We start from the raw sequence: 11,313 nt of genomic DNA, 5'->3' as shown, positions 1-11,313 counted from the left end.
ACATCCATATATACATATGTATAAATATGTGGAGAGAATTGGGGGTGGGTGATACAGTGACTAGAGCACTGGGCTGGGAATCCCAAAATGGGATCATAAAAAGTCAGACACAACTGAAACAACAACTCTCTCTCTACACACACACACACACACACACGTATCCATACACAAACACATGTATTCTATCAATACTGCCATTGCTTCTTCAGCCAATGGAGAGGAATGTGAATTGGAGAGGCAGTGCCTAGGGAACAATCGTCATGCTTCTCAAGGAACTTTATGTGTATATATATGGTTTGGAGGGAATGAAGGAAGCAGGAAGAGGCAAACAGCCTCAGAACTGGACTGTGGAAAGAGTAATGTCTATTTTGTAATTAATACCAGGGATGGAACAAGGACCAAGGGTCAGTCTTAATAACAGACTAAACATTTGCAGGTTTTTCCATTAAATACTCTTTATTAGGTTACCTTGTGGGCACAGCACCGTACCCATATACAGAAAGGTTACTGAGGGAAGGAAGATATAGGTGTTCCTTCCTCTTAACTAACCCTCCTTTGCTTGCCATGCCCTATAGGCATCTTCATAATTAGCCCTGTGGAAAGAAAATGATATGAGAGGGGGAAGAGAGTGTGGAAACACACCAACTCAGCAGCAGCCCAATGCTCCTCACTTCTTCCCCTGTACCCTTTCCATACCCCAAATATTCAAGCTCCCTGGCAGTCTGCATGGCATGGCACTCATTGCTGCCAATCTGGCAGAAGAAGACTAGGTTCTCTTCTTCTGGTATTGGCTTCTCTGCAAAGTATGTAGCCTGGAAATCAGCTGGCTCCATCCGAAGGGCATTCTCCAGTTCTGACACTGGGAGAGAATGGAGAAGAAACAGCTGAGCAAGGAGGGGCTGGGTTCATTCCCCTGATGGCACTCCCTGGCCTCCAAAAAAAATTCCTGTTCTCGTTCTCTCCACACACACACCGATAGGCATCTATGTATATGCATACATGCATATACATATACATCCAGCCAGCCATCTATCATGAAAAGCAGGCTCCCACTCCAGACAGGCACAGCAAGCTGCCTTGCCACCCTGAGTTCCAAGATCACTGGCTCCTCAGGGAAAAGCAAACAGCGATGCATCTTTGCAGGCCCTTTCCCTTTTTTATTTACCCTGTGAACATGATTCTCCCACCCCAACCGGCCGAGAGGGCAGATTCCCCCTTTCCCCACCTCTGCTATGCTATTGTCCCTCAACTTCATTTCCCCTCCCCCCCCCCCAATCCGCAAGGCTGTTGCTGGCAGAGTCTCTCCCACCCGCAGCCACCCCCGCATTGCGCGGCTGTTGCGGATAGCATCCTGTACCCAGCCCTGCATCCCCGGCCGCTGCAGGCGCAGTCCCCCACCCTCCCCCGCATTGCACCGCTTCTGTGGGCACCATCGTCGGCCCCCTGCATCGCATCTCATCCCACTGCTGTTGCGGGAGCCGTTCCCTGCCCCGCCCCGCATGGCACAGCTCGGGTGTGGCCGCCTCTGTACCCGGGATGTTGAGCGCCCCGGGGATGGTCCCCATCGCGGACTCCTCCCGAGAGCGCACATCGATGAGCCGGACCCGGTCCCGGTCGGTGGCCAGGATGGAGCGGAGCTCCGGGAGCGACATGGCCGGGGCTGGAGCGAGGGAAGAAGGAAAGAGTGTCAGGAACAACCTCCTCGCCCCCGGCCATCCCCGGGCCCCCTCCCCTCACCTTACCTCGGCTCATGTTGCGGACCTCCATCGCGTAGTGGCCCCCCTCCGGGAGGGCGAAGGGCCCGGCCTCGATGCCCACACCATTACCGTTCGGCAGCATCTTCGCTTCGGACTGCTGCCGATGGAACCGGAAGAGCCCCCAGGATTCGCACTGCCCCGCTAAGCTCCGCCCCCGTCCCCATGGAAACAGGAGGCAAGGCGCTGCAGCCTTCTCACTGGGCAAGCTCCCAGCCCAGGGCGGGGATCATTGGCGCAGAGGAGTTACCCTGGGAGAGAGCCCCGGGGGCCTCTCCGCTGCCCCTCCCATTTTACACAGGACGGCACTGAGGCTGGGGTTAAGTGACCGGCTCAAGGCCTCACTGGAACGACAAGCAGGGTCCTTTGGCACCAGAGCAGGTCTTCTCCATCACCCCACCCTGCTGGCCCCCCCATGACACGTCTCCCAGTTCTCAAGTGCTTGGCCCAAGCAGCAAGCTTAACAGCTCCAGGAGGCACCTGCACTCATTCCCCATCAGGTGAAGGGTCCATAAGATGACCCCCCAATCCCATCAACCTCCTCCCCACTCTTTACCCTCTCTCTCCCACCCCATCACCCCACAGAACACAGAGACAACTGTAGCTCTGAACAATTTTATCTTTCTCTAAAAAAAAAAAAAAAAAAAAAACCAACAAGAAAAAAGGAGGGGAACCCCAAGAAGGGGGAGAGCCAAGAACAGCACCTCTGCCTGTTCCTGCCCCCATCCCAGAGATTTCTGAGCCCTAAATCTCTGCCCTAATTCCTTTTCCAGCTCTAACATTCAGTACCTCAGCTCCCCCACCCTTGCTAAAGCCCATCCCCTTAGGGGACTCAATTTCCAGAACCTTAGAGCTTCCAATTGTGCCTCCCCTATAGGTCAGAGAAGGGAGGCTCCAGTTCTCAAATGCAACCCAGAGAGAGTTACCACCTGTCCATCTCTCTAGCTACATGCTCAGTAGAGTCACATAACAGGCCATGAGTGTGTGGTATCCAGAGTAGAAATAGCACATGCATGTGCAAGACAAGCACAAGGGCCCGGGGAAAAGGGGGAGGAAAGGAAGGCTGTTTGCAGGGATGTGCCTGTCCTTTTGTGCCACACTCAAAGCTGAAGGCCAAGGGTATCACGGGGCCAGTTCCTTCAGGTGCTTCAGCAACTGTCACTGCCCCACTCCTCATGAAGGCAGTGGGAGGAGATACAGGTTAAGTCCGGTGCTCCTGGGCTGCCTGCAGTCCTAGGGAAGGGGCTCTGGCACCCAAGCCTGATGTAAAATTCCCCAGGGTTTAATTGGCATCGCTCTTGATGACAACCTCAACTCCATGATGTCGCAACTGAGCTCGTAGCAAGAGATTTTTATTCTTCAGATCCTCCACCTAGCCAGGAGAGAGAGAGGTTAAAGGGGAACTCCAGGTAGAATCAGGAAGCACTTTGCCTGTTCTTGGGAAAGAGGACCAGGCCTTCTGATTGGCAGACCAAACTGAAGGTGGGGAAAACCAAGTCCCCTCAAGCCCAACACAAGAGTGTCCTAAACACTCCAGTATCTGCCTCTGGGAATCCAGGTCAGATGATGTAAGGGCAAGCAAAGTGGGACTTTTTGTCGTTTTTTCTTTTGGAGAGCTTCTCAGCCCTAAGGCAATCAAGTGCCTTTGACTGAGTCTTGCCTTTGTTTGAATCAAGTCTTTGATGACCTGCTTAAGTCACAAGAAAGCCTAAGTCACATGAGTTTGAGTCACATGGCTGTGACACCCTCTGACCCTGAAGAAGTGTATATATACTCTGAGGTTAGCATTTTGCTGTGGAGGTATAAGACCAATAACAGCAGCACACAGGAGGGCAGCTAATACAGGTTCTTTGATTTGCTTTTCTAAGGAAAGCAACTTTAAGGGGTTTACAATCTCACTTTAATTAATCATTCACTTAGTTCAGGGGGAAAAGTCAGCACCCTAAACTTCAGATAAAACACAAAGAGAAATTATAAGCAGAAATTATGTAAACAGAGCAAATAACAAAAATCAGCAGACAGGGCTTCTGTCTGTCAATAGCAAAACATACATAGTTACCAGGGAGAAAGAGCACCACCAACATATGGGTTTTCAAAAGGGCGTGGGGGGGAGGGTCCTTAAGGGCTACCTAGCGTCTCTCTGGCCAAATCACATGAACACTCTTCCAATGAGCGAGCCCCCAAGCAAAACACTAAGCTCAGAGTATATACACACTTCTTCAGGGTCAGAAGGCAACACAACCATGTGACTCAAACTCACGTGACTTAGGCTTTCTTGTGACTCAAGCAGGTCATCAAAGACTCTTGATTCCAGCAAAGGCAAGACTTAATCAAAAACACTTAATTGCCTTAGGGCTGAGAAGCTCTCCAAAAGAAAAAACGGCAAAAAGTCCCACTTTGCTTGCCGTTATAGATGGGGACAAAGGAGAGGAAGAGGATATTATTCAGAGAGGACCTGTCACTGGGCATGTCTGACCTGCTGTCTAAGGACTTTGTTGTCCAGCTGCAGCTGATCCAGCCCCTGCAATTCCTCTGACAAACGATGGTTGCTCTGTCGAAGTTCCTGGATGTAATCACAGGCTTTGGACAGGATGCCACCTTTACTCTGCAGTAAACAAAGGATGGGTTTTACTATGCCTGGTTTCAAGGTGACTTAGTGCTGTCCTGTATGGTGAGAGCCACTCCCTACCTTGGAGTACAAGGGGGAGCACCTATACTAGATGCAAGAAAACAAGCTCCCCTCCTAACCCCATGCTTCAGGAGGAAAAGAGAGACACCTGTCAAAGTGGCCCTGGAACCCTACCACCTCTGTTACCACCACCAGGAGAAAGGCCCAGAACACCCGGCAGGGCCTTCCCCTAACCTGGCCAGACTTGGTGTTCTCCATGGAACAGTCTGGAATGATCTTTGACAGCTGCACAATCCAGTTATTGATTTTGTCTCTGCGGCGGCGCTCCACTGAAATTTGGAGAAGGCAGGATTATTTTAGGGAGCATCTGCAAGGTAAGGTTATCTACCCCCCTTCCCAACTCCCCCAGAACTGTAACCAACAGCCAAGTCCTAGCCTCACCCATCAGAGTCACCCACTCCAAGTACCTTCATTGTGCTGAGCTCTTCGTTTCTCATCTCGAGTTGTCCGAGGAGCTTCTGATTTCCTGAAAATAAATTGTGGGGTGACCACAGCAAGAGGAGAACAGTAACACACAGGATGGGAAAGACATTTTGGGGTGAGGGATTTACACATGGAAACTGGAGGGATGGGGATCAGGGTAACTCACAGAAAATGAAGAGAGGCAAGGGTCACTCACGGGGAGTAGGGGTGCGTCCTGGGAGCGATGGAGCGCTGGGTTCCCCCCTGTAGCACTTCCTGGGGTGACATCATCACAAAGAACTGACCTGGAAAAGAAACACAGAAAGGGGGTTATATAAGGTCAAGGGACACAAAGCCCTAGCAAGTTCTCTACCTACTAAGCAGGGATACCCAGCTGTGGCACCTCTCCTGTCTCCCACACCTTATAGCTCATGCTGGCACCCTCTCTTACTCACCCACCATTAGAATGATATTTCATTTCTCACCAGTTCCAGGAGGAGTAGCTTGTCCCAGTAGTGCCTCAGAGCCTTGAGTGGTGACAACAGTAGCTGTGCTCCCAGCACCAGCCCCCCCAGCCCCTTCCCCAACTGCTGTACTGGGGAAGTAGGTGTAGTGTGTTTCTGTGGCTGCCCCCTCTGTCTCCACTGCATCTTCGCTGGTGAAAGCCCCCTGGATGACTGCCTAGGAAGGGTTCAAAGAGCAGATTTCAATCATATCTCTCTCTGCCACAAAATTCTTACGGTTCCAACACCTCAGAGTTGTACACTCTAGGGAGGGGGTACCCTTGTTACCTAAGGACTAGCCCCGCCTCCCTGCTCCTCTTTGAATCTAAGGCCCCTTCCCCCAACTCCTATCCCACCTTACTGGTCAATCCCCATCTCACCTTTCTCAGAGCCAAGCCTGCTCCCCAAGCTCATATTCCTTCATACCTGGGTCATAGACTGGGCGGCAGGGTAGCCGCTGATGGCACCAGTGCCTTCAGTCTGGCCATCCAGCTGCCCCTCAGCCACCTGGATCACTCTGTACATCACCTGGGAGGAGGGGAAAAATGGAAAAAAAAGCCTAACTATTGTGAACCTCAGGGAGTCCCTGAAAGAGGCCAAGAGAGCGAGAGTCCTCAGAGAAACAAATGAGGAAGCTCCATCTCCTTTACCCCTTCTACACAAACTTGTCACAATGTCCCAGCTCAGGAAGTTTGGTTTTTCTCAAAGCAGAATTTCTTTTCAGTTCAGCACAGCAGCACTGTTTACCCACATAAGGTTTCCCCAACCCATATTTAACTGCCACCCTCAACCCAGACCCCATGGCATTTCTGTGGCTCCGTTGGGGCCCCCCCTTACCTGGCCCCCATTCTCAGTTCGGAAGACGTACTTGACGGGGTCAGGGAAGGTGGCAGCTGACTGGATGCTGGCGATGGCCACACTGGTTGGATCTTCACCAGTTGCCACTGCACCTGAGATATTGGAGTAGCAGGAGAAGGCTTCATAAACTCTCTGAGCCTTTCCTGCTACTCACGTCACACAAAGAATGATGACTGTTCCCATTTCTGATCCACTGACCCACCGCTTACCTTCCTGGATCTGCACAGTCCCCTCCTCTGTCTCAGCTGCTTTTTGCTGCCTATTGTGAGGGGAGCAAGATGGAAAAACATAGGGGAGAAGCAGTGAGCAGGAAGTTCAGGCCCTGGTACCTCCTGGCACTCACATTCAATGGCATTTTCAGCACAGCTGGGATTAAGATTCAGTGTAGACTCCAGGTTAGGCCTTACAGGGAGCTCCCCTCCTATCCCACCCTTAACTCACCCCTTCATCTCTCTGCCAGGGGGCACATCCGAAGGCTTGTTCTTTTGCTTAAAGTATTTGTACCTCCTGCCTCACAATGCTGCGTTGTAAATCCTGGGAGGGAAAGGGGAAAGGGAAAGGAGAGAACAAGACAACTTACCATGAAGTTATAGACCTGAGTAGGCCCTCTTTTGCGGGGGCCCAATGTCTACAAATAATCATGCGTTAAAAACCAAGCTATTCATCTGGCAGATATCATTTTCAATAAACCTCCCTTTCCTAACTCCAAGAGCTGAGGTAATAGGTGGGAAGGCCATTTTGTGCACAAAGTCATCCTCCTTCTGGCGGTAACACAAGTGGGTAGGCTTATCTGGAGAGATGGACACGAAAGTTTGTAAACAACTGTTTTCCTGGATTTATTCATATTATTTTGCTTTGCTAAGATAGAAGTTTCATGGGGCTCGATTACAGACAGGCACGGCCAGGCTGGCAAACCATCGCCATCAACATAAAGAAGTAATGACTTACTCTATTTGGTGCTGTTGTCTGAGGGTCTTTTAGAGGTCTGCGCTGATTTAGACTTTGGCTCTGCTTGGGAACCATAGCCTGCTTAGAGAAATCTTTTTCTCTAGGGTAGGGAAATTGAGTTGCAGCCGCAGAAAACAAAGACCAGGCGGAGTTTTCTTTCAGTTCTAACCCCTTTAGGCTAGAGTTTCCAGGATCAAACTATTTGAGAAAAAATCTCATGCCTGAGAATCAGCATGCTGAAATTTCCCTCTCCCCTTATTCACCAAGTCTTCTTCCTTGCCTGATGGGTTTGGCAATTATGATGTTGCTATAGTAATACCATAAAAAACGTTTTATTCAGAGAAGAATGAATTTCAGGACACCTTAGGGCTCAGGGTTCTGCTCTGCTCTTTAACAGAAAGGGACTGGGGTAAAAATATACCTATAGGCTATGCCAGGACCCTCAAATCCTTCTGGTTCCTAGCTTGGAAAGAGAAATAAAGGTCTAGCCAGAGACAGATGGCACCACCAAATCCAGGCATCTAACAGCCACTACTAGGAAGATTATGATTTATAAACTCAACCCCTTTCAACAAAACAAGGCCCCTACCCCAAAGAAGAGATATAAAAACACACCTCCCTCCCTTCTTGGCACAGGTAGGGGGCTGTGGGTGTGGAATACTATAGATAACATCATACTTTTTCTCCAATGTGTTGTCTAGTTTTGATGAATTGTTCCCCCCCTCCTTTTCATACTGTTTATAAGCGATAGCTTTCTGGGAGGAACAGAGGGGAGGGATCCACTGGGAAATGTAGGCCAGAGGACAGGTTCCAGAGCTGAGAAAGTGGTTAAAAAGGGGAACTAAGAAGTGAAAGTGAAACCTGAAAAGGAAGTAAGGGGAAAAGGGGAAGGGGGCTGGGGGGGAAGGAGGGAAGGGGAAGAAGGAAATAATGGGAAGGCAGGGAGCTCTTCCAACCAGAGGGAGAAAGTTTTCCCAAAGGCTTTCAAGTTCTCTCTCCAAAGCACACTGTCCTAACTTCTGGGGGGAAACACTAAGGGAAGGAAGAGCAGTGGAACATAGCAACAGCTCACCAAGTCTCCGCCACCCACACATACCAGGGCAACTGAGGGCACCGAGGAAGGTCAGGGCCCAGTTGGAAAGACATTAATTACTCCAGAGAAATAGTAATGGCTCGACACCAGGAAGGCTCTCTGACTGCATGTGGCACAGGTTGGGGGGGCTCCAGGGAGCTGTGGAATGTCCAGAAGGGAACTGGACTTGTCAACCTGTTCAGGCTTCATAAGAAAACCAGGAGTCCAGGAAAGGAAAGCAGACCACTAGGGTTACAACAGAATCGGGAGGCAACACTCCAGCCTGAAAATCTGACCCCTCTCTCTCCCTCCCTCCATTTCTCTCTCTCCCTCCCCGACCAACCACTAGTGTGAATGGCGTCCTCACTGCACGTCTACTCTCCACTGTGACTCTTCTTGACCAATCCCCTATTCACTCCCGTTCCCTCAACAATTTCGAAAGAGGCTGAGAGGCAGGAGAGGGTCAGAAGAGTGAGAAAGAAAGAGTGGAAGGGGAGGAAGGGGGCAAAGAGGAGAGGGAGGGGCAGAAAGAAGAAAGTGGGGCGAGGAAGAGAGGGGAGTAAAGGGAGACAGAGGAGCCCTTGGGATAAAAGGAGAGGAATAAGGAGAAGAGGGGGCTGCGCCGGCCACCCCCCCCCCCACACCAATAACGCCTGCCACCCCGACCAGAGGCTCCAGGCTGTCCTGCAGCCCCGGGGTACGCGTCCGAGGGGCGGCGCTGCCTAGGGAGACCTGGGGTCCCGAGTCCTCAGGTTTTGCAGGAGTTGGGAGGGGGCTGAGAGGTTGAGGGAGGAGGCAGCCCCAAACAGATGCTGCCCCCTGTTAGCCTGGGAAGGGTACGGGGGCGGGGAGGAGGAGTCGGGGGAGGGTTGGGGGGGGAAGGAATCTAGAAGGGGGCAAAAGAGGGAGGGGGGAGGGAGTGCTAGGAGGAGGGATCCGGGAGAAGGGGGTCTGGGAGCGAGGGAAGGAAGGGTTGGGGTAGGACCCAGCCGAAGCTGGGGGGTGGGCGAGGACCGGGAAGGGGCAGGATAAGACCAGGACGCGGCCCCTCCCCCACCTCCCAAAAAAACAAAGGCTCGCTCGCACCCTCTCCCTTCCGCAAACCTCCCCCGAGCGAAAGGAAACGAACGACCCAAAGCAGCTCCCCTGCCTCTGCTTCGTCGCCTGGCCCCCTGGTCCGTCCCCTCGCCCCGCACTCACCAGCCCGGGGCGCCCCGGTAGCCGCCGACTTCACTCGACCGAGTTCTCCCCCTTCGGCCCCAGGTCTCTCCATGGGCAGCTGCTCATGCGCATTCATCAGCCTTCTCCATGTCGGTGCGGGGCGGAAGTGTCCTTCCCAGATCCGCCCACTTCTCCAGGAGCGGCGGGGGGCATCGCCCACTTCCGGTTACCGCCATCTTGGTGAGGGGCGCCCTTCTTCCTAGGGGAGGCACAGAAGCGAAATCGAGCTGGCAGGACCCCTCTCGATTGGGGATGGGCTCGTTGCCGTCTGGCATCGAGGGGAGGCGACTGGCTCATAGTGTCATCTTGATTCCGGACAGCTGACCGCCTTGGCCGTCCACAATGGGTCGAAAGCTTGATAGAGACCATCTTAAGTCTGGGAGGGATGCTCGACTTGGCCTCCATCTTTGACGAGGGGCTCCGGGCGCCATCTTGGGTCTGGGCAGTCTTGTGAGAAGAATTTCCCGGAACGTGTCCCAGCGCTCGCCCATCACCTGTCAGGAGCCGGCTTTTGAGGCGCTGCCGAGAAGCAGTGACCTCAGCTTCTGGGGAGATTTGGATCTCCGGGCCCCGGGTCTCCCGAAAACCTATTCCTGGTTCCCCATGACCACACCCATCCGTGTTGGTGGTCCCCAAGGCCATAGCCCCAAGCGACCTAGGTGATGCTTGGCGCTCTGTGCCCCAAAACGGCTTTCATCGGTCCCCGCCCTACACCGGTGATTTTTTATTTTAAAATTACAACAGACCAGTGAGTCCATTACTGTAGGGCGGGGCTCCTGGTGCAGAAACCCCTTCCAGGTCAAGCCAGTGCCTGCCCTTCCACTCAGTCTTGGTCAGACTTGGTCTTAAGCTCAAGGGACTTCGATCTGGGTGACCCAACAGGCTAAGGAGGCCTTGAACCCGAGCATCCTTCTTCCTAGACCACGTAGCATTTCCCATAGCCCCTCCCCCACCAGCCCTTCAAGATGTCCTAGCATATGGTGCTGCTAGGTGGTACAGTGGATAGGGTGCTGTTCTTGAAGTCGGGGATACTCACCTCCTCCAGGTTCAAATATGGTCTGAGACACTCACTAGCTGTGTGACCCTGGGCAAGTCACTTTACCCTGTTTGCCTCAGTTTTCTCATCTGTAAAATGAGCTACAAATGGCTAGCTTCCCTTTTCTTTGCCAAGGAAACCCTGAAAAGTGGGATAGGACTGAAGACCAACAACAGTGTATGGTGGAGTATGATGGGCTCTCGGAAGAAGCTTTTCCAGCTTCAAAGGAATACAGTAATTTGGATTGAGTTCCCATCCTTTTTTAAATTTTTTAATTAAAACCATCTTAATGTCTATTTACCAAATACTCCTACAAGGGTTAATCATAAGAGTAAAAATCTGGTAACTACCATGATGCCCTGTCATTGGGAATTTGTGGTGTGTGAAAGCAATAGAATATCACTGCCCTGAAAAATGATAAATGTATGATATATAAAGAAATAGAGGAATATTTCTATGAAAGAGAATTGCTTTTGGGAGTCAGAAGACCTGGGTTGGATCCTGGCTCAGTTACTTATTTGTGTGACTTTGGGCAAGGTGCTGAAGTTTTCTGGGCATAAAGCTTCCTTATTTATAAAATGATGCTAGTCAAAATGACATGTGAGCCTAAGGGATATTGGGTGGAAAAAAAGGGAGCAAAAGAGCAAAATGAATATTGACCATAGTTACATGAATAATCGCAACAAAACTGAGATAAATATTCAGAAAATATTGTTCTGATGTGGACGGAGAGACGACTTGTTACTATTTTGTTAAAGTTAGGTATACATTCTTTTCCCAACAAACTAAATGGGAAGTTTAGTCTTCTGTACAATCATTTACATTACTTA

At 51.3% G+C, this 11,313-nt stretch overlaps 2 protein-coding genes across 3 annotated transcripts; both read right to left on the bottom strand.

The window, feature by feature from the left end:
- Positions 1-429: 429 nt before the first annotated feature.
- TSTD1 (thiosulfate sulfurtransferase like domain containing 1) lies at positions 430-2,003 on the bottom strand. The gene is made up of 4 exons (XM_036768506.1): positions 1,743-2,003; positions 1,532-1,660; positions 697-859; positions 430-593 (listed from the first exon to the last, which is right to left on the bottom strand). The coding sequence occupies exons 1-4, from the start codon at positions 1,837-1,839 to the stop codon at positions 545-547; spliced, it is 438 nt and encodes a 145-aa protein (XP_036624401.1). The 5' UTR covers positions 1,840-2,003; the 3' UTR covers positions 430-544.
- Positions 2,004-2,382: 379 nt separating this feature from the next.
- USF1 (upstream transcription factor 1) lies at positions 2,383-9,574 on the bottom strand. Of its 2 annotated transcripts, none has more exons than XM_036769174.1 (11): positions 9,427-9,574; positions 6,648-6,740; positions 6,416-6,465; positions 6,186-6,298; positions 5,775-5,876; positions 5,331-5,526; positions 5,063-5,150; positions 4,851-4,909; positions 4,618-4,712; positions 4,231-4,359; positions 2,383-3,126 (listed from the first exon to the last, which is right to left on the bottom strand). In XM_036769174.1, the coding sequence occupies exons 2-11, from the start codon at positions 6,653-6,655 to the stop codon at positions 3,037-3,039; spliced, it is 930 nt and encodes a 309-aa protein (XP_036625069.1). In that variant the 5' UTR covers positions 6,656-6,740; positions 9,427-9,574; the 3' UTR covers positions 2,383-3,036. The 2 variants fall into 2 exon arrangements, with proteins under 2 accessions (XP_036625069.1, XP_036625070.1); XM_036769175.1 differs by having other exon boundaries at positions 6,217-6,298; positions 9,427-9,555.
- Positions 9,575-11,313: the final 1,739 nt, after the last annotated feature.

This window comes from Trichosurus vulpecula, chromosome 7, assembly GCF_011100635.1.
Source record: "Trichosurus vulpecula isolate mTriVul1 chromosome 7, mTriVul1.pri, whole genome shotgun sequence".
NCBI lineage: Eukaryota > Metazoa > Chordata > Mammalia > Diprotodontia > Phalangeridae > Trichosurus > Trichosurus vulpecula.
This window is presented reverse-complemented; position numbering and strand designations above follow the sequence as displayed.